This window comes from Pollachius pollachius (genome assembly GCF_949987615.1).
Source record: "Pollachius pollachius genome assembly, chromosome: 19".
Taxonomy (NCBI): domain Eukaryota; kingdom Metazoa; phylum Chordata; class Actinopteri; order Gadiformes; family Gadidae; genus Pollachius; species Pollachius pollachius.
In genome coordinates, this window is record NC_136952.1 from 20,790,104 (window position 1) to 20,812,112 (window position 22,009).

Below are 22,009 nucleotides of genomic sequence, written 5' to 3' on the forward strand. Positions count from 1 at the left end.
CACCTTTCCCTCACGTCTGTCACTAACTTCACTACTCTCTACTCCTTTCCCTTCTTCTTCCTTCTCCGTGGATCGATCCTTTACTCTGAAGGAGTGTCTTCTTGAACCTTTACACTGAAGGAGCGTCTTCCTGCCCTCAGAGGGTTCAGCGTTAGGGTTGAGAGTCAGGGTTTAGAGTCAGGGACAGAGCTGGTCAGGGAGGACTGTTTTTACACAAACCTCTTCAGTTGCTTTCTGAATGGTGGGGACATTTTGAAATGATTGATTTGAAAATGTTTTCCTCTGCTTTCCTTTACAAAAGTATGTATTAAACTTCTCAAGTGTTTTTGTTTATACTGTATATTAAAATCCTACATTGACTTCTGCATGTTTGGTGCAGTTCATTAATTGACCTTTAACTTGGTTAATGTCAAGCTAAACTCCTGCAATACATTTAATATACATGATGAATGTTATTCAGCAATGTTTACATAATACATTTTGTAAAAATATAAAACATCCATATTTCTACCAAATTCAAGCCTATTCATGTATTTAACAATGTACATACTGCCCCCGCAGGCCATTCTCTGCTACTACAACACATTCAAACTGCCTACCCGGTCTCACATCGATGTACATGTGTTGGGGAGTAACGGAATACATGTACTGGCGTTACGTATTCAGAATACCAATTATAGCTAACTGTATTCGTTACAGTTACAATTTAAATAGTTGCCATTTAGAATACAGTTGCATTGTTGAAATCAATGGATTACATGACGATACTTCTGTTTCAGCATTTTATTCGTGCTTTCACACCAACAGCATTTAGTGCGCACTAAAAGAGTTTGGTCTCTTGGTTCGGTGCGTTGGTGTGAATGCAACCACCTCACTTCGATGTAAACCAAATCAGCCTACCGAGACCTCCCTGAACAGCTGGTCTCGGTTCGGGTAGATGTGAAAGCGAACGCACCTCGGTCCGATCCAGTTCTCAAAAGTATATGCCTCTTTGGACGAAACAGGTAACTCCAAGACTAGCAGCAAATTATCGGACCGTCTGGGAATTTGGACAGACACCCACATAAAACGTATGCTGGAAAAAACACATAAAAATGCGGATGCATTCAGCACCAGGATGAGGGAGAAGGAGTTTGACCGGTCCACTACCGCCCCAGACCTTTTTGTCCGATGATTGAACGATCTTCTCTCTCTCTCTATTTTAAGGTGATTTTATAGGCAACACCTATGCACTTAGTTCAGTGAAAAAAATGTTAGATAAAATAGCAAATATCTTTCGCATGAACATACCCTTATAGTCTTTGTTCCACTACAGCAAATTATATATAAAATAGTGCACTTTCAGGGATACTTGGGCCTAACACATTCAGCCAGTTTGAACAGAAGAACACACCAGAATAGGCCTGTTTAGTAAGGATTTGATGCCGCATTCCTACCATTATACAATGCAATTCAATGTGGAAGTAATCCAAGTATTCAGAATACAAGACTCTACAAGAGATTACAAGATACAAGAGATTAAGTGATGATAAAGAATACGTTACATATTACATTTTTGGGCATGTATTTTGTATTCTGTAACTGGATACATTTTAAAAGTATCCTTCTCAACACTGTCAATGTACTATAGCTACGTTGGTTCAAACGGAAAATGTAGTTTGGTGTGAGACTGTTGTCCAAACTGTCCAACAGAGGGAGCTGTCTTACACCTCAATTAATTGTACAGGAATGTGTGTGTGTCTTTACATTTTAAAATGTTCGTGTGCTGGTCTAGTTTGTCTGCAAATAGCTCTGCCTCCAGCAACCGGATTGGTCAAAACGTATAAAGTGAAAGAAACAAAAGCCCAATTCACCTGATCTGAGATCAGCTGCCGTCAGATTTTGGATCATGAATGTATTGACCGAACGAGGTCTGAGCTAAATATGAACCACCTGGAACTTGGTGCGTTTCCTGGAGCTCAGAGGACGGCAGGACGCGTGTTTACCTAGTTGATAAGGCCCTGAATGCACAACCTAAACCCAGACATCCTAAACACAGACCCTGAACCCTGAACCCAGAACCCAGGGGCGTCACCATACTGTTTTATTCGGGGCTAAAGCCCCGGATTTTATTCAATTAGCCCTGAATATATTTTTTGGGTAAAATAAATTAAATAAAAGTAAAAATATTCACAAATATTTAGAAGTAGCCTAGTCTAGATAGTCCTTCTGGCAAGAGAATAAACAGTTTAAAAACATAACCTGTTCACCAACTCAAGTGAATTAACCTCTCCTATCCCCAGTCAGATCTGTGTGTGTGTGTGTGTGTGTGTGTGTGTGTGTGTGTAGGTGTGTGTGTGTGTATTTGTGGGTGAGCTTGGCTGACAATCCCTTTCTCCTCCATATCGCGGTTCATGGACTTCAGAGAGTCAAGGCCAAAGTTCCTTTCCCCAATTCTTCTCAACCATGGCCGAGATATCCCCCACTACGAGTCTTAACTTGTTGTGGAAGTACCAGAGATATCAGATGCAGTCTTTATGATACATAATATCATCCGAGGTGCACATAGCTTTTGGCCTTGATATTAGATATAATATTATATGAATACCCATGTATAATATTATTATTATATTATATTATATAGATATAGAGCTCCAGGAGTCCGCAAACGGCAACAATCCCTTCTCCTCCATGCTGCGGTTCAGTCTGACAGCTCATTGGTCAATGGGCAGCAGCTCATTTACATTAAAGCTACAGACACCAGAAAGGGACTTCTGAAGGGACTGAAACAGAGGCGAATACTAGTAGAATTCTTTTTTCCTAAAAGCTATTTCAGGCAAACAGCTTCAAAAACATGTTCTCTGGAAGTCAAATACTTTGTTTACTTGTGGGGAAACACCATAATATGTCTTGTTTAACATCAAGAAAACAGAGATATAATCTTTCTGCAGATCAAATAATAGAATGTATGAATCCTTATTCAGTTCCCCACCAGCTGGCGTGTAGAACCAAGATGGCCCAGGACTGATCTGACTGGTTTGGAAACAGTCTGCCTGGGTGACCTGATTGGCTGCCTGGGTCACATGGTGTGCTGAGTGTTGGCTGTGGAAAGCCCCAGTAGCTGCAGCCTGGGTTCCCGCCAGAGACCAGGAGCACCACAACACCAACTGTACAAACTGTCACAACACCGGCCTCCATCTTGTCTCCGGACGTCAAAAGAGTGTGCTAAAGTGAGATCATCATCGTGTTGTGTACTAAAGTGAGATCATCATTGTGTTGTGTACTAAGGTGAGATCATCGTTGTGTTGTGTACTAAGGTGAGATCATCGTTGTGTTGTGTACTTAAGTGGGGTTTTCATTTTGTTGTGTTCCCTAGGTGGAGCAGGGTGAAGAGACAACACCGTCACCAGCGTCATAACACTTAAACTGCCAATACAATGGCGTCCAGTGAAGTAAGACCTGTAATGGTGTCGAGAGATTCCAGAGGTACGAGAGCCTCACCGCCCACGGTGGCGTCCGTGTGTGTGTCTGTGTGTGTGTTCACTCTGAGTACTCTGAGTACTGTGTACGCTGAGTACTCTGTCCACTCTGAGTATTCTGTACTCAGAGTGGACAGAGCTCAGAGCTGTCCATGCTTCAATAAGCTGATTATTATTTATCACTGAGTGAGGTCATGGATCAGACGCCTATTCGGGGTTAGTCTGGGAGGAGTTTGAACTGGGAGGGGAACTGGTCCATCAGGAAGAAGACTAAGATACTGTAGTCCACTATTATCCATGATAGATCATAAATATGAATAACTTTGAATCAGTAGGTTGATCATTTTTAAGATTCCTGCTCTATAAGATGCAGCTATCAGGTTGAAGTTAAGAATTACTTTTTCTTCTTGTGCCTTCTTGCGGCCTTGGGTGACTTTAAAGGTACTTGGGACAGATTGAACTGTTGTTATATTTGCAGTCCGGTATTATGATTACATTATTCAGACAGGAATCTTGGTTAGTGGAGACATTTAAACGTCATCTTGTACTGGGTCTTGTACTCTGTTTGCCCGCATCACAGATCTGGTTGTGATGTCATACCACACGAGGAAGTCCATATATGGTCCTGCCCTCCTTGAGAATGAGAGGGTCTATGAATCTGCGTCTAGGGAAGACCACCCTCTTGTCCAAAGTTAACAGAGACAACAGCCCCCTGTGAGCGGAAAAACGCAGCTCATATAAAAGCAGAGTCTGGGAGGAGTATGAACTGGGAGGGGAAATGGTTGGACATCATATCCTTGATATGAGTCAGACGGTTTGTTGTGGCTCACTTCATCACAGCAGGAAGACGACTAAGGTACTGTTGTCCACTCTGATCCATGACAGATGATAAATATGAATAACTTTTAGTCAAAATTACTATTGAATATTTTTGAAGATTCCTGCTCTGTAGAATGCTACGTGTTAGACTGTGGGCTTTGGGGATCGAACCCAGAAATGTTCAGCCTTGAGTCAAGCGTCAGGTTGAGGTTAATAATGACTGTTTCGTCAGATTCAGTATTGGTTCTTAATCAAAAGTCCTGTGGTACCTTTAAAGGTACTGAGGATAGAATGGACAGTTGTTAGTGTAGTGCGGTATTATTACATTATTTCAACAGGAAGATAGCCATCTTGGTTAGTGAAGGTGTTTAAACGTCATCTTGTACTGGGTGTTGCTCTCTGTGGGCCTGCATCATTCTGCAGTAGTGTAGGCCTACTCTATATCTGAGAGCATCACTCGTATGAGAGGGACATGACCTGCAAGGTGAATTAACACTGCCGCGACCGCCTCAACACAGAAGTCACAGGTGACCACTGGTTTGTGTTCTTCAGCTCAGCCAATCCCACTGACATCCTCTCACCAGCAGGTGGTGCTGCAGTGCACCTTTTCAAGGGTTTCAAAACGGACCTAGCAAAATGTTCCACTTTACTACCACTGGTGTTGAATGAATCACAGACTGCAGAAGAGTACACCGTTTGTGACTTTTTTTCTTCTGTGTTTGTGTGTGTGTGAACTCTGAGTACTCTGTCCACTCTGAGTATTCTGTACTCAGAGTGGACAGAGCTCAGAGCTCTCTGTCCATTCTTCATATTTTAAACAGTGATTACTATTCATCACTGAATGAGGTCATGGATCAGCCGCCTATAAGAGGTTAGTCTGTGAGGAGTATGAACTGGGAGGGGAACTGGTCCAACTGGTTGGTTCACCATTTCCTTGTTATGAGTTGGATGGTTTGGTGTGGCTCACTTTATCACTGTAGGAAGAAGACTAAGATACTGTAGTCCACTCTTATCTGTGATAGATCATACATATGAATAACTTTGAATCTTATCAGTAGGTTGAACATTTTTAATATTCCTGCTCTGTAGAATGATACTTGTTAGACTGTGGGAATTGGGGATCGAACCCAGAACCTTCCAGCATGGAGTCAGGTGTCAGGTTGATGTTAATAATGACTTTTTCTTCTTGTGACTCCTTGTGTCCTTGCGTGACTTTAAAGGTACTTAGGACAGAATGTACAGCTGTTATATTTGTAGTGCGGTATTATGATAACATTATTTAGACAGGAAGTCGGCCATCTTGCTTTGTGAAGGTGTTTAAACGTCCTCTCTTACCGGGTCTTGTTCTCTGTGGGCCTGCCTCACAGATCTGGTTGTGATGTCACCACATGAGGAAGTCCATGTATGGTCCTGCATTCAGAGCGGTTTAACCAGCACAGGGAGCAGTTGGTATGATATCCGCACGGTGATCTTGATCTTATCAGACATTTTGTAGCCTTTTGAGACCTTCTGTGTTGAATGATGATACGTTATTAAAGAGTATATGAGAAACGTGTGGGAATGATAAGGTCTATGAATCTGTGTCTAGGAGAGACCCTGCCTCTTGTCCAAAGTTAACAGAGACAACGGCCCCCTGTGAGCGCAATACACAGCTCATATAAAAGCAGAGAGTAAACCAACGCCGAGTGCCAGTAGAAACAGTATGGAGTTGTGTTTGTGTCCAGGTCTCCAGTCTACTATGGATGAGGAGAGAGAGGAGGGGGGTCCTGCCTCTAAGACCACTCTGTCTGGGGAACATGGCCACCGGAGCAAAGCTAAGAGGTAAGAAGAGGATCTCTCTGTCTGTGACTGTTGTCCACCTCAGAGCTCAGCAGTGATGCATCATGACTCCATCATTAGTCTGAGTTAAAGCTGTGTGTGTGTGTGTGTGTGTGTGTGTGTGTGTGTGTTGAAGCCCAGAGCAGCAGCAGAGAGCAGACTCCCCTGAAACCAGCTGTGTCTCCATGAAGAGTGACCGCTCTATGAGACTATCTGTCTATTGAGAAGAGGTGAGGATTCATCAGAGATCATAAAGATACAGCTTCTATCAAACGTCCATAAATCCTGGTTCTTGTTTTTCTCTAAGAGTCCAGCAGGAGTGAACAGGCTCTTGTTATCAGACTTTACTGGTACTGATGTTTCCAAGTCAGGAAAAACTAAAGTGTGTGTGTGTGTGTGTGTGTGTGTGTGTTCTCCACAGACACCAGGAGAGGTCAAAGGTCACCAGTGCTCAGTCTGTACAGCAGCATCAAACAGAGCTGGAGATGAACCAGGAGGAACTGGCTGACACAGTGGGGGGCGGTAAGAGACTCTTACTTTGAAAACAGAGGAGACTATTATTTTGAAGGGGCAAAATAGATCTTATCTTGAAAAAAGAGAAGAAATTATATTTTTAAGGAGCAGTATCTTTCCTCTTTGGGGTTAAATGGTGTGGGGTTAATTGGTATCAGGTAAATGTTTTCGTCCATATATATAGAGTTATGGTGGGGGTATCAGGTTAAATGGTTTGATCCAGATATGTAGGGTTATTGTGGGGGTATCAGGTTAAATGGTTTGATCAAGATATGTAGGGTTATTGTGGGGGTATCAGGTTAAATGGTTTGATCCAGATATGTTGTGTTATTGTGGGCGTATCAGGTTAAATGGTTTGGTCCAGATATTTAGGGTTATGGTGGGGGTATCAGGTTAAATGGTTTGATCCAGATATGTAGGGTTATTGTGGGGTATCAGGTTAAATGGTTTGATCCAGATATGTAGGTTATTGTGGGGTATCAGGTTAAATGGTTTGATCCAGATATGTAGGTTATTGTGGGGTATCAGGTTAAGTAGTTTGATCCAGATATGTAGGGTTATTGTGGGGTAGCAGGTTAGATGGTTTGATCCAGATATTTAGGGTTATTGTGGGTCTATCAGGTTAAATAACATTAATCATTATACTGCAGACCAACAGCAGAACAACTCAGTGGAAGTGATGAAACCCTGTCTTGTTTTATCAGCATAGGAAATCACTTTACACTGATTCACTATCATTATTACTTTCATTAGACCAATAATATTGCTGTGCAAATAATAGTCCTTAACATTTTGAATCTGTAACATGCAGTCCTTCACAACCAGCTTTTCCGACCACAAGAAATGAAGCCACTAACTGATGTTATCTGTTGTTTTCTCATTTAGGATCTGCTGCTGTCGAGTGCCAAGATAAAATCAAGTCTCATTTGAAGAAGAAGTTCAGGTGTGTGTTTGAGGGAATCGCTAAAGCAGGAGAGCGAACAGATCTGAACGACTTCTACACAGAGCTCTTCATCACAGAGAGAGGCAGTGGAGAGGTGAACAAGGAACATGAGGTCAGACTGATTGAAACAGCTTCCAGGAAACCAGCCAAGGAAGAAACACCAATCAGATGTGAAGACATCTTTAAACCCTTACCTGGACACAATCAACCAATAAGAAGAATGATGACAACTGGAGTGGCCGGCATTGGTAAAACCATCTTAACAGACAAGTTCACTCTGGACTGGGCTGAAGGCAAAGCCAACCAGGACATACACTTCACATTTCTCCTCACTTTCAGAGAGCTGAATTTACTGAAAGGAAAAGAGTTTAGCTTGGTGGAACTTCTTCATCACCTCTTTATTGAGACCAAAGAAGCAGGAATTTGCAGATTCGACCGGTTCCAAGTTGTCTTCATCTTGGATGGTCTGGATGAGTGTCGACTTCCTCTGGACTTCCAGAGAAACCCGATCTGGACTGATGTCACAAAGTCCACCTTGGTGGACGTGCTGCTAACAAACCTCATCAGGGGCGACCTGCTTCCCTCTGCTCGCATTTGGATAACCACACGCCCTGCGGCAGCCAATCAGATCCCTGCTGAGTGTGTTGACATGGTGACAGAGGTGAGGGGGTTCTCCGACCAACAGAAGGAGGAGTACTTCAGGAAGAGATTCAGAGAGGAGACGCTGGCCAGCACAATCATCTCCCACGTCAAGAAATCACGAAGCCTCCACATCATGTGTCACATCCCAGTCTTCTGTTGGATCACTGCTACAGTTCTGGAGGACATCTTCAAAAAATCCTGGATCAAAGAGATGCCCAAGACCGTGACTCAGATGTACAGCCACTTCCTGAGGGTTCAGTCCATACAGGGGGACAGGAAGTACCATGGGAGGGCTGAAACAGATCCACACTGGAGTTCAGAGAACAGGAAGATCATTGTTTCTCTGGGGAAACTTGCTTTTATCCAGCTGAGGAAAGGCAACATGATCTTCTACGAGGCAGATATGGTAGAGTGTGACATTAATATCAGAGCAGCCTCAGTGTACTCAGGAGTGTTCACCCAGATCTTTAAAGAGGAGTGTTGGCTGTACCAGGACAAGGTGTTCTGCTTTGTCCATCTGAGCATCCAGGAGTTTCTGGCTGCCCTTTATGTCTTTCTGTCCTTCATCGATACTGGTGTCAATCTGCTCTCAACCTCCAGGAAAGATAAACTCCTCCTCTACCAGAGTGGTGTTGACAAGGCCCTACAGAGTGAGAACGGACACCTGGACTTGTTCCTCCGCTTCCTCCTGGGTCTCTCTCTGGAGACCAATCAGATTGTCCTACGAGGTCTGCTGGGACAGAAAAAAAGATCACTGACTACTCAGATTAAAACAGGTCTGCTGCGACTGACAGGAAGTAGGTCACAGACCAATGAGGGAACAGTGTCTTACATCAAGGAGAAGATAAAAGGAGATCTATCTCCAGAGAGAAGCATCAATCTGTTCCACTGTCTGAATGAGCTGAATGACTGTTCTTTAGTGAAGGAGATCCAGCAGTACCTGACATCAGGAAGTCTCTCCGGAGAATCTCTCTCCCCTGCTCAGTGGTCAGCTCTGATCTTCATCTTACTGACATCAGAAGAAGAGCTGGACGTGTTTGACCTGGAAAAATACTCTGCTTCAGAAAATGGTCTTCTCAGGCTACTGCCAGTGGTCAAAGCCTCCAAAACATCTCTGTAGGTTCACTAATAACATGTATTACAATACACACTACACAATATAAATACAACTAGAATATAAGGTTAACATAATATGAAAAAGATTTCTGTAGGTTCATTCCATAGTATTACTATTTTGCTCATAACAGAATAAACATACTAGTTAAAATAATTTACAAAACATCTCTGTAGGTGTCCTATTAACGTGTAATGTATTAAAGTACACATAAGAGAATATTCAGAACAATAGAAATTAGAAGCAGTATTCATTTATACATCTAATTATTTAGTTTTTCTTGTTAAACTAATAACATTCCTTCATTATTGAATAACTTAAAGATGTATGTTATTTTAATCACAGTTCCTGACATGTTCTCTTTATTTTGGGTACAGGCTGAAGGGCTGTGATCTGTCAGAGAGATGCTGTGAAGCTCTGGCCTCAGTTCTCAGCTCCAACTCCTCTAGTCTGAGAGAGCTGGACCTGAGTACCAATGATCTGCAGGATTCAGGAGTGAAGCTGCTCTCTGCTGGACTGGGGAGTCCACACTGTACACTGGAAACTCTCAGGTTTGTTTTACCCAATGGTCAAACAGTTACATCACAAGGTGCAATATCAGAAGACATTTAACAGATTTACATTACATTACAAGTGTTTTCCTGATCGCTATGATATTTATTCTCCTCAAAACACAATATGCATGATATTGGAATACAACTTCTAATTATACACAAAACATTGCTTTAGATGAACTAATAACATGTATTACAATACAGTACATAATATACATAATACTGCAACAAAAAGTAATATTAATAGACTAAACGATTTCCAAACACTGCAAAACAAAGTTCTGCATTTATTTAGCTCTTTTCTAACCATTGGCCACCCAAAGCGCCTTACAATATTGCCTCACATTCACGCAAACATTCACACACCGACCGCAGAGTCAGCCCTGCAAGGCGACAGCCAGCTCGTCTGGAGCAGTTAGGGTTAGGTGCCTTGCTCAAGCACACCTCAACACTCAGCTAGGAGGAGCGGGGATTGAACCAGCAACCTCCAGGTTACCAGCCAACCCGCTCTTCCTCCTGAGCTACTGCCGCCCCTTCACAACAAATTGCATATAGTTATACATTTTACACCCAATATTGAATAACCACAATTTATTCATTATGTAATAAGTTGAAGATGTTAGTTATTTTAATCACAGTTCCTAACCTGTTCTCTTTGTTTTGTGTGAAGGCTGAAGGGCTGTGATCTGTCAGAGAGATGCTGTGAAGCTCTGGCCTCAGTTCTCAGCTCCAACTCCTCTAGTCTGAGAGAGCTGGACCTGAGTACCAATGATCTGCAGGATTCAGGAGTGAAGCTGCTCTCTGCTGGACTGGGGAGTCCACACTGTACACTGGAAACTCTCAGGTCCATTTTACCCAATGGTCAAACAGTTACACCACAAGGTTCAATATCAGAAGACATTTAACAGATTTACGTCCATAAAAGTGTGCACGTAAAGTGAAGCAGCACGCAACTGACACCCCCAAGCGCACAAATGCTGTCTAAAGGTACGGCCACAATGAACGCTTCATGCTCGTCAAAGGCGTAGAAAATCTGCATTTTTGTATTGGGAACCATTGGTTTAGGGTGTAAATGCATTACACGCGCTAAAGTAGCGCTTTAGGCGCTTTAGGTGCGTTAGACGTGTTTTACGCACCTGAATAAAGCGCCCAACACACCTACGTGCCCAACGCACCTATGCACGGAGTTCAAAAAATGTAACTTTTTGCGCTCCTACGCGTGACGCTTAGCCGCGATAGCCAATCAGCGTTGAGCTTGACCCGATGTCACAGAGAGACGGAGGACAGGCGCTCCGCAGCTGTTATGAAGCGCCTGTAGTTGGTGTCCTGACGGGAGATCCTGGCACCAACCCGGGCTAGCAGGTCATCAAACATGGCCCCAGATAACCGAAAATACCGCTGGAACCGGCCGTCATCCAGGCGGAGTTCCTGAAGGAGGTGGTGAAACCCAGCTGTGAGCACCTACGGAGGACGTCATGCACCCAAACACAACGGCGTTTGGGTTTACTGCTCTCCTCGAACTCCCACAACAAATACAGCGCAGCGATGGCGGTGATCTCAGCCATGTTTGTGGAGCAAAAGAAAAGTAGCGGGGGAAAATAAGTTTTGGGCGGGCTTATCTAGCATCGTAGGCGCGTTAGGCGCGTTGAACCATTTTTGTGACACACAATGATGAAGCGGCAGGTTAGGCCTAATCATACTCGCGTAACGCGTTCAGTGTGGCCGTACCTTTAGTTCTCGTGCTCGTAAGGTGTTTTCCTGATCGCGTTGAGGTTTATTCCCCTCACAACACAATATACATAATATTGGAATAAAACTTATAATCATATACAAAACATTGCTTTAGATTAACTGATAACATGTGTTACGATACAATACATAATATGCATAACACTGCAACAAAAAGTAATATTAATATAAAAAACGACTTTTCAAACGCTGCAAAACAACTATCTTATTGTTATACATTTTACATCCAATTTGAATAACCACAATTTCTTCATTATGTAATAAGTTGAAGATGTAAGTCATTTTAATCATAGTTCCTAACCTGTCCTCTTTATTTTGTGTGAAGGCTGAAGGGCTGTGATCTGTCAGAGAGATGCTGTGAAGCTCTGGCCTCAGTTCTCAGCTCCAACTCCTCTAGTCTGAGAGAGCTGGACCTGAGTACCAATGATCTGCAGGATTCAGGAGTGAAGCTGCTCTCTGCTGGACTGGGGAGTCCACACTGTACACTGGAAACTCTCAGGTCCGTTTTACCCAATGGTCAAACATGTACACCACAAGGTTCAATATCAGAAGACATTTAACAGATTTACATCCATAAAAGTGTGCACGTAAAGTGAAGCAGCACGAAACTGACACCCCCAAGCACACAAATGCTCCCTAAAGGTACGGCCACAATGAACGCCTCATGCTCGTCAAAGGCGTAGAAAATCCACATTTTTGCATTGGGAACCATTGGTTTAGGGCGTAGATGCGTTACACGTGCTAAAGTAGCGCTTTAGGCGCGTTAGACGCATTCTACTCACCTAAATAACGCCCCCAACGCACCTACGTGCCCAACGCACCTATGCGCGGAGTTCAAAAAATGTAACTTTTTACGCTCCTACGCGTGACGCTTAGCCAAAAGCCAATCAGCGTTGATCTTGACCCGACGTCACTGGAAGAGAGACGGAGGACAGGCGCTCCGCAGCTCCGCAGCTGATATGGAGCGCCTGTAGTTGGTGTCCTGACGGGAGATCCTGGCACCAACCCGGGCTAGCAGGTCATCGAACATGGCCCCAGTCAACCGAAAATACCGCTGGAACCGGCCGTCATCCAGGCGGAGTTCCTGGAGGAGGTGGTGAAACTTACCCAGCTGTGAGCACCTACGTAGGATGTCATGCACCCAAACACGACGGCGTTTGGGTTTCCTGCGCTCCTCGAACCCCCACAACAAATACAGCGCAGCGACGGTGGTTATCTCAGCCATGTTTGTCAAGCAAAAGAAAAGTAGCGGGGGAAAATACGTTTTGGGCGGGCTTATCTAGCTCCGTAGGTGCGTTAGGGGCGTTGAACCATTTTTGTGACACACAATGATGAAGCAGCAGGTTAGGCCTAATCATACTCGCGTAACATGTTCAGTGTGGCCGTACCTTTAGTTCTCGGGCTCGCAAAGTGTTTTCCTGAACGCTGTGATGTTTATTCTCCTCACAATGCAATATAGATAATATTGGAATAAAACTTATAATCATATACAATACATTGCTTTAGATTAACTGATAACATTACAATAAATAATATACATAAAACTGCAACAAAAAGTAATATTAATATACAAATCGACTTTTCAAACGCTGCAAAACAACTATCTTATTGTTATACATTTTACACCCAATTTGAATAACCACAATTTCTTCATAATGTAATAAGTTGAAGATGTAAGTTATTTTAATCACAGCTCCTAACCTGTTCTCTTATTTTGTGTGAAGGCTGAAGGGCTGTGATCTGTCAGAGAGATGCTGTGAAGCTCTGGCCTCAGTTCTCAGCTCCAACTCCTCTAGTCTGAGAGAGCTGGACCTGAGTACCAATGATCTGCAGGATTCAGGAGTGAAGCTGCTCTCTGCTGGACTGGGGAGTCCACACTGTACACTGGAAACTCTCAGGTCAGTTTTACCCAATGGTCAAACAGTTACACCACAAGGTTCAATATCAGAAGACATTGAACAGATTTACATCCATAAAAGTGTGCACGTGTAGTGAAGCAGCACACAACTGACATCCCCAAGCGCACAAATAATGTCTTGGTTCTCGTGCTCTCAAAGTCTTTTCCTGATCGCTATGATATTTATTCTCCTCCAAACACAATATACATAATACTGGAATAAAACTTCTAATTACATACAAAATATTGCTTTAGATTAACTCATAACATGTATTACAATACAATGCATAATAAACATAATATTGCAACTAAAAGTAATATTAATATACAAAACGACTTTTCAAACGCTGCAAAACAACTATCTTATTGTTATAGATTTTAAATCCAATTTGAATAACCACAATTTCTTCATTATGTAATAAGTTGAAGATGTAAGTTATTTTAATCACAGTTCCTAACCTGTTCTCTTTATTTTGTGTGAAGGCTGAAGGGCTATGATCTGTCAGAGAGATGCTGTGAAGCTCTGGCCTCAGTTCTCAGCTCCAACTCCTCTAGTCTGAGAGAGCTGGACCTGAGTACCAATGATCTGCAGGATTCAGGAGTGAAGCTGCTCTCTGCTGGACTGGGGAGTCCACACTGTATACTGGAAACTCTCAGGTCCGTTTTCAGCCTCTTCAAACTGGGTCTTGGTGTTGTTTAATATGTAAGGGATGGTCAACAACTAGTTGGACCGTTATTGAAAAGAACACACAAAACGGTATGCATGTTATATGTGATGTAACTCTGCCCCGCTGATGTGAGGGTTAGGGTGTGGTAGAAAATAACCGAGTTCTATCATTTCAACTAACTAAGACTAACTCACAAACAAAGCTGTTTCCCATATGAGATGTCTACCCACGGCCGGTCAGTCATAAATTCCTTTAAGCATGTGGTCAACAGCAACTAATCTAAAACACCAGGTTGAGGTCAGCACGCCTTGACCCCAGACACTCTGGCGCTGTGTCAAGCCTTGGAGGTGTTTTAGATGCTTTCTACTATTAGATATATAGGCCTAATAATAATCATAGTTTGCCATGAAAACATAATCGTTAATTTCTTCCATAAGGGGTTGACCTGTTAACTACTAGTATGTTATGTTTGTTATATGTTATGTAGCTCTGGCTAGCTGATGTGAGGGTTAGGGGTTGACCTGTTAACTACTAGTATGTTATGTTTGTTATATGTTATGTAGCTCTGGCCAGCTGATGTTAGCGTTAGGGGTTGACCTGTTAACTACTTGTATGTTGTGTTATATGTTATGCAACTCTGGTCAGCAGATGTGAGCTGAGGAGTTGTCATTAGTGTAGACATGGGGATGAGGCTTTAGCCGTGCTGTGATCTGAATATAATGTACACCTCACCATAGGACATCACTGGCCGTGGTAAAGTGAATCATATTGAACATTAAAGATGGACTTTATTAACTTCACATTAGTTTGGTGTAGTGCTGCTCATGTCCGATGCCTTTCTGTTGCTCTTTTGCCTGCTGACAAAACTCTCCCTGGTTCTACACAATGTTAGAACCTGTGAAGAAACGGTCTCAGCGTACCAAACACAGCGGACTTCTCCTGACTCTAACCAACAATATCTCATTGAGTTGTAGCTATTGAGAAAGGAGCATTTGTTTATGATCCTGTTTCACATCCAAGTGAAGGAATTTCTGATGTCTATGATGATGTCATCTCCCCACTTCCTCTTCCTGTTCTCCTTGTCCTCCAAATGGAATGAATACACTTTATAAATGTGGTTACTTTAGTATGAACTGCTCTCAACCAGAATAAATATAATAAAGTGTGTGTGTGTGTGTGTGTGTGTGTGTGTGTGTGTGTGTGTAGCTTGTCTGGCTGCCTGGTCACACAGGAAGGCTGTGCGTCTCTGGCCTCAGCTCTGAGCTCCAACCCCTCCCATCTGAGAGAGCTGGACCTGAGCTACAATCACCCAGGAGACTCTGGAGCTGCGCTGCTCTCTGCTGGACTGGAGGATCCACGCTGGAGACTGGACACTCTCAGGTATGGAGAGGACAGCTCACCACTCAGGGACAAAGTCTCCTACGAGGATTCAAGCCGCTGGTAGATGAAGTGGTTGGAAGAGGCAGCTGTCACTCATGTTGTGTAGAACGTGATGAGACGGCAGATGATGAAGGTCAATGTTTCAACATGCTGCTCTCACTTTATTTCCCCCCCAGTGTGGTGCACGGTGGAGTGTGGAGGCTGAAACCAGCTCTAAAGAAGTGTAAGTGTCTCTTTAGTTTATGTATATATATATTTATGCATACATTTACACCCACCTACCTACCTACCTACCTACCTACCTACCTACCTACCTACCCTTCTACCTACCTACCTACCTACCTACCTACCTACAGCCGTGTTCTTTTTGGAAATAGTTTGCCGAGTAAGGATCGCTTTAACTCACTGTTTACAGTGAGTCAGAGACTAGTCCAAAGGTTTGGACTAGTCTCTATGATGCAAAAGGAGGGGAATTGTATAGGCACGCGTGGAGATACACTTAGTAGGGCATCTGAAGGATGCATTACCTGGAGTGTTCTGCCACCTGGGCTATGTGTTGGGACTTTAATACTGGGCAGGCGTGGACTCAGTTATGTGCTCTGATTGGCTAAGCATGGTGCTGAACTCCCGCCTCCTGGATACCCGTATGTGTTCTCTATGCTGATCTCTTGCGGCTATGTGCGGGAACTACTCTTGTTTTTGTGGCCTTGAGCGTCTGGGTCTCTCCAACATCTTGAGCGCTCGTATCTCTAGAATTGACACATGATGAATGGCTTCCTGTATGAGCTGGACGCCTCCCTAGGCTCAGGATCCCTCCCTAAGATGAGAGAGAAGCCTCTTTAATTGGCAAGGGCATATGAGGCCTGTTAGAATGTGTGAATTATGTCACAATACATACATTGTATACATACATGCATAGTATACATACATATTTTGACAGTTAATGTCCAGGCTGTCTGTGTGTGTATGATGATATAGATACGAATCCTAGCCAAGTGCCCCCAGTGATGTGTATATGTATGTGTAGGTGAGCAGGTGTATGTCTGAGTACATGTCAATAATAAATGAACCAGTTTTATGGTTCATCAGTCCATCTCCAGCCTGTATGTGAGCTCAGCTCCTTCAGTCTGTTCTTTACACAGTTGTCCCTTTGAAGGTTGAGTGACATCTATGTGTATTGGGAAACCCAAAAGTGGAATATCTTGGAAGATATAACAAATATTGCTTAGATATTTCATGGGTGTAAAAAGCTCATCATACCGAACATTTTGATGTATGATATGTTAATGTGTAAAAAAAAAGTAAATATTGAGGGAGTAAATGCACTTTATACATTTGTCCTCGTTTCAATGTTTTGACTGAGACAGCCACTCACACAGACATGGGATTTCCAATCAACTTTAACTTTAATTTACTTAAACACAATGTGTCCTATTGCTTAGAAAATATACAACACATGATTCCAATATAGTACCTATCATATGATATTTTTTTTGTCTTTCTATGTTAATGTTTGAAGAAGAGAGAGCGATCACAAAAAGAGTCTGTAAGAAAATAAAGAGAAGAAGAGCGCAGGAGAACAGTACTAGTGATGATAATGATGATGATGATGAGGATGAAGAGCGGTTCAGCAGCTCATCATGTCTGGTTCTCCCTCAGATGCCTGTGAACTTACACTGGACCCCAACACGGCCCACAGAGACCTCTCTCTGTCTGAGGACAACAGGAAGGTGACGCGGGTTAGAGAGGACCAGTCATACCCGGTTCACCCAGAGAGATTTCACTCCTGGCCCCAGGTGTTGGGTAGAGAGGCTCTGACTGGCCGCTGTTACTGGGAGGTAGAGTGGGAAGGAGATGTTGATATAGGAGTGACATACAGAGGAATAACAAGGAGAGGAGCGGGTCGTGACAGCGGGCTTGGAGGGAACAACAAGTCCTGGAGTCTTCAATGTGATGATGATGGTTACTCTGCCCAGTACAACGGTAGGAGAACAGTCCTCCCTCTCCCCCCCGCTGGCTCCACCAGAGTAGGAGTGTATCTGGACCGGCCTGCTGGCTCTCTGTCCTTCTACAGAGTGTCCCCAGGTGGAGGAGGGTCCTCAGACACACTGACACACCTCCACACCTTCTGGTCCTCCTTCACCCAGGAGGACCTCCTCCCTGGGGTCTTGGTATGGTGGGGGGGGACCCCAGTGGGAGAGGAGAGGGGGAGCTCAGCGACTCTGTGTCGGTTGTAGAAAAAAAAAAAGCTGGCGCGGGGGAGGAGGACCACACACAAACACACACACACATGCAAACACACACATGGTGGTAACCTGGTTCCGTCGTGCCCCACCTCCCCCAAATCAACACAAGTCTCTGATGAGAAAACGGCCGGCAACGGCGCATTTATTCAGGGGAAAATAATGCAAAATGGGGAATCTCCCATCCCAGCGGAACTATAAATCAAAGTCCCTCCCTCCCTCGCAGGTGTTTTGGGGCCGGGTTGCCACAACATACACACTCACACAAACACACACACACACACACACACACACACACACACACACACACACATACACATGCACAGACATACACACACACACACACACACTGAGAGGACTGATGACTCAGTGTCTCTGTGGCAGTTATAGTCTCTCTCTCTCTATTTCTCTCTCTCTCTCTCTCTCTGTTACTCTCTATTTTTCTCTCTGTCTCTCTCTCTCTCTATTTTTCTTTCCCTCTCTCTCTCTCTCTCTCTCTATCTCTATTTTTCTTTCCCTCTCTCTCTCTCTCCCTCCCTCTCTCTCTCTTTTTCTTTCCATCTCTCTCCCTCTTCTAGACAGTATAGTATGATAAACCATGAAAAGACTTTTAAGATCTTCCATAGTTAGATAAGCACATTTATTATTTGAAATGTATGTAAAATACCTATTGATGGTAAATGTTTGTATGTTTTCAGACGTCACCAGTTTTGGTCTTAAGGGCTCTGATATCATCATTTTTGTTATAACCCTGATTTACAACCTGATTTAAAGCAGATTTTATATTTTATTAATAATAACCAAGAGGTATATGCGATAATGTTGCATGTTGTAAATTACTTTAAACTGAATCTTGATTTTTTGTGTTCTGATGGGAACCAAGCGTCCGCAGAACATGCTCAGTTATTAAAGATATGTGCACACCTGATGATGATTTGTAAAGTCTGCTGCTTCTATTGTTTTAGTCCTCCTGTTTATTGTGTCCATGTAAGGGGCTATTTTTCTGTTGTATTTGTTAATGAAGCATAATTGCAATAAACAACTCGGTGGATCCAACTGAATGTTTTCGTGTGTTGAGCCGATGATTTCTTGTTTTATTAGTGAATAATGCTTCAATAAGTGCCTTAAGAAAAATAATATATTAATTAGGCCTGTCAAATTAACGCTTTAATTCCGATTAATTAATCACAGAAAAAATAACGCTTTAACAAAATGAACGCAGATTAATCGCACTTCTATAGTGCCCTTTGACCCGGTGTGTCATTTGCGTTGAAACAAAATGGAGGCAGACGAGAAGACGCTGCTCGGCCCCGTGCACGGAAAGTTCAAGTTTAAACTCCGAGACGGAACTGTAGTTAGGAACACCGTTATCTGCAATCTCTGTAGTAAGGAATTTTCCTATCACCGGAGTTCTTCAACCCTTAAATATCACCTCAACCCAAAACGTTTGGTAGCAAGCTGGCAGGTACGAGCTGCCACCGCCCCTGAAGCTGGCGCTAGCAGCCAGCCTCGTCAAGCCACACTCGACTGAGATGCATTGAATCCTGAGTGAGACGGAAATGTTATTCATTTGATCTTAATATGCACCGTATGTTAATGAAAGAAATGTTAATTGAATTAAATTATTTTTGAAATACCTTCTCGGAAAAATGTAAGTATGAGATTAATTTAGATTAATTAGAGCCTGTAATTAATTAGATTATGTTTTATAATCGCTTGACAGACCTAATATTAATCAGAAATTATAAATAAAACCACAAATGTTTTTCCTCCCTGGGTTTTGGTTGGGGGGGTTCTCAGTGTCTCTGTGTCGGTTATGGAAAGAAACCACAGACAGACGGCCGGACACACTCTGTCTCTCTTTCTCTCTCCCCCGTCTCCCCCCCCCCCCCCCCCCCCCCCCCCCCCTCGGTGTGTGGGTGTGTGTGTGTCTATGTAAGTTCATGTGTGTGTGTGTCTATGTAAGTTCATGTGTGTGTGTGTGTGTCTATGTAAGTTCATGTGTGTGTGTCTGTGTGTGTCTATGTAAGTTCATGTGTGTGGGTGTGTGTGTGTGTGTCTATGTAAGTTCATGTGGCTGTGTGTGTCTATGTGAGTTCATGTGTGTGTGTGTGTCTATGTAAGTTCATGTGTGTGTGTGTCTATGTAAGTTCATGTGTGTGTGTGTGTGTGTGTCTATGTAAGTTCATGTGTGTGTGTGTGTCTATGTAAGTTTGTGTGTGTGTGTGTCTATGTAAGTTCATGTGTGTGTGTCTATGTAAGTTCATGTGTGTGTGTGTGTGTCTGTAAGTTCATGTGTGTGTGTGTGTCTATGTGAGTTCATGTGTGTGTGTGTCTATGTAAGTTCATGCGTGTGTGTCTATGTGAGTTCATGTGTGTGTGTGTGTGTGTCTATGTGAGTTCATGTGTGTGTGTGTGTCTATGTAAGTTCATGTGTGTGTGTGTGTCTATTTAAGTTCGTGTGTGTGTGTGTGTGTATGTGAGTTCATGTGTGTGTGTGTGTGTGTGTCTATGTAAGTTCATGTGTGTGTGTGTGTCTATGTAAGTTCATGTGTGTGTGTGTCTAGCCCTGTAGACGGGTGGGGGGGTCTCTCTCTTCTCAGCGGGGTCCGTTGGAGGGCGGAGTCAGCAGCACTTCCAGCGCCGTGGTCGCCCTTGGCAACGCCCCTCCCCCACCCAGCAGGTGTAGGTCCCGCCCTCGGACCGCTGGACCCGGTGCCCCACCAGGGCGCCGTTGCCTAGCAACTCGTACTTCCCCGGGACGGGGGTCAGGACCCGGTGGGTGGTGAAGACCCAGGAGCCCCCCCCCCCCCCACGCAGGCTGGTGTTTTCTTCACAGTGCGCGCTGCGTCAGGTTGTCACGGACACCGAGTACTACGATGTACCACAATGTATTTATTACCAATCACTACTATTCATGAATTACCAATGTCTAGATGTTGGTTTAGTTATCACGTAGCCTGTAGCCAACCTGAACACCGCTAGATCATTTGGATACCTGAACGTAGCATTCATGCTCAATGTAGGAGCCTAAATGCCTGTTTACTTTATTTAAGTTCATATTTTATGAACTTCCTTTTCAGTGGAGTTCTAATGTACCAGAGCGATGCTGTTTAGGGGTTCCATGAATCCATAATCCATAAAATCCATATTTTATGGATTTTTCAAAAGAGAAATAATATAATAGTCAATTGTGTTACTTTTGAATACATAGAATTTTATTTTGAAATTTACTTGCAATATTTTTGGTGTATGCGCGCATTTAGTTACTTTATTTTGAAGTGTGAGAGGAACTTATTGGTGTTACCTACCGGTGACAGACAGTCAGGATAACAACGTGGAGCCACACAGTTTTTTGACCTCTCTTTCTATCTCTCACCACTAATCAAAACCTCATCTTGTGGAAAATGATTTTTGTAGTTTGCGTTTGACAAGTAAACCTTTTAAACTTCATTTTTGTGGATATTGGGTGAGGTATGCGTCGAGGGGAAAACGGAGTATCAATCTGGAGCTTCACTAATCGACCTATTGATCCTACACTAACAACAACACAAGCTTGGCTATAATGTGTGATTCAAACACATTGAAATTGTGTGTATAAACTTTTCGGATGCACATTTTACAGGCTTAACTGAATCTTCACTTCACTTTATCCAAAACTTCATGTTTTATCTGACGCCACCACTGGAAGTCTGTCTTAGAGGGCTTGTAAGGTCAGGAAAAACAAAGGAAAAGTCACTAATCACTCATCACCTTTTCAGGGGAGTTCCAATGTACCAGAGCGATGCTGTTTAGGGGTTTTAACTGAAGCTTGTAGATGAAAACGTCCTGAAACTAAAGGCGTTGGGTATGTTTGGTGTAATGAGCTCACAGGAGTCCCAGCGTTCTGCTCTCAGCGCTTTATTAAAACATTCCTGGACACGACGCTCGGTGATCATGAGTGATGTGATGATGAGAGTTGATCAGGAGCCCGTCCTCTGGCCGGGTCACATGGGGCTCCAGGTCGGAGGTCAGAGGTCAGAGCCCGTCCTCTGGCCGGGTCACACGGGGCTCCAGGTGGGAGGTCAGAGGTCAGAGCCCGTCCTCTGGCCGGGTCACGTGGGGCTCCATGTGGGAGGTCAGAGGTCAGAGCCCGTCCTCTGGCCGGGTCACATGGGGCTCCAGGTGGGAGGTCAGAGGTCAGAACATGTCCTTCCTGTATCTGTGGATCA

General features: G+C 43.6%; 1 protein-coding gene across 3 annotated transcripts; it reads left to right on the plus strand.

The window, feature by feature from the left end:
• The first annotated feature begins 3,145 nt into the window (after nucleotides 1-3,145).
• LOC307090357 (protein NLRC3-like) lies at nucleotides 3,146-18,859 on the plus strand. Of its 3 annotated transcripts, XM_079756958.1 has the most exons (14): nucleotides 3,146-3,267; nucleotides 3,356-3,465; nucleotides 6,002-6,098; nucleotides 6,232-6,325; nucleotides 6,517-6,617; nucleotides 7,494-9,309; nucleotides 9,685-9,858; nucleotides 10,532-10,705; nucleotides 11,936-12,109; nucleotides 13,335-13,508; nucleotides 13,991-14,164; nucleotides 15,382-15,555; nucleotides 15,732-15,778; nucleotides 17,215-18,859. In XM_079756958.1, the coding sequence occupies exons 5-14, from the start codon at nucleotides 6,581-6,583 to the stop codon at nucleotides 17,790-17,792; spliced, it is 3,522 nt and encodes a 1,173-aa protein (XP_079613084.1). In that variant the 5' UTR covers nucleotides 3,146-3,267; nucleotides 3,356-3,465; nucleotides 6,002-6,098; nucleotides 6,232-6,325; nucleotides 6,517-6,580; the 3' UTR covers nucleotides 17,793-18,859. The 3 variants fall into 3 exon arrangements, with proteins under 3 accessions (XP_079613084.1, XP_079613082.1, XP_079613083.1); XM_079756956.1 differs by lacking the exons at nucleotides 3,146-3,267; nucleotides 3,356-3,465 and adding an exon at nucleotides 4,266-5,726; XM_079756957.1 differs by lacking the exons at nucleotides 3,146-3,267; nucleotides 3,356-3,465 and adding an exon at nucleotides 4,270-4,314.
• The last annotated feature ends 3,150 nt before the right edge of the window (nucleotides 18,860-22,009 follow it).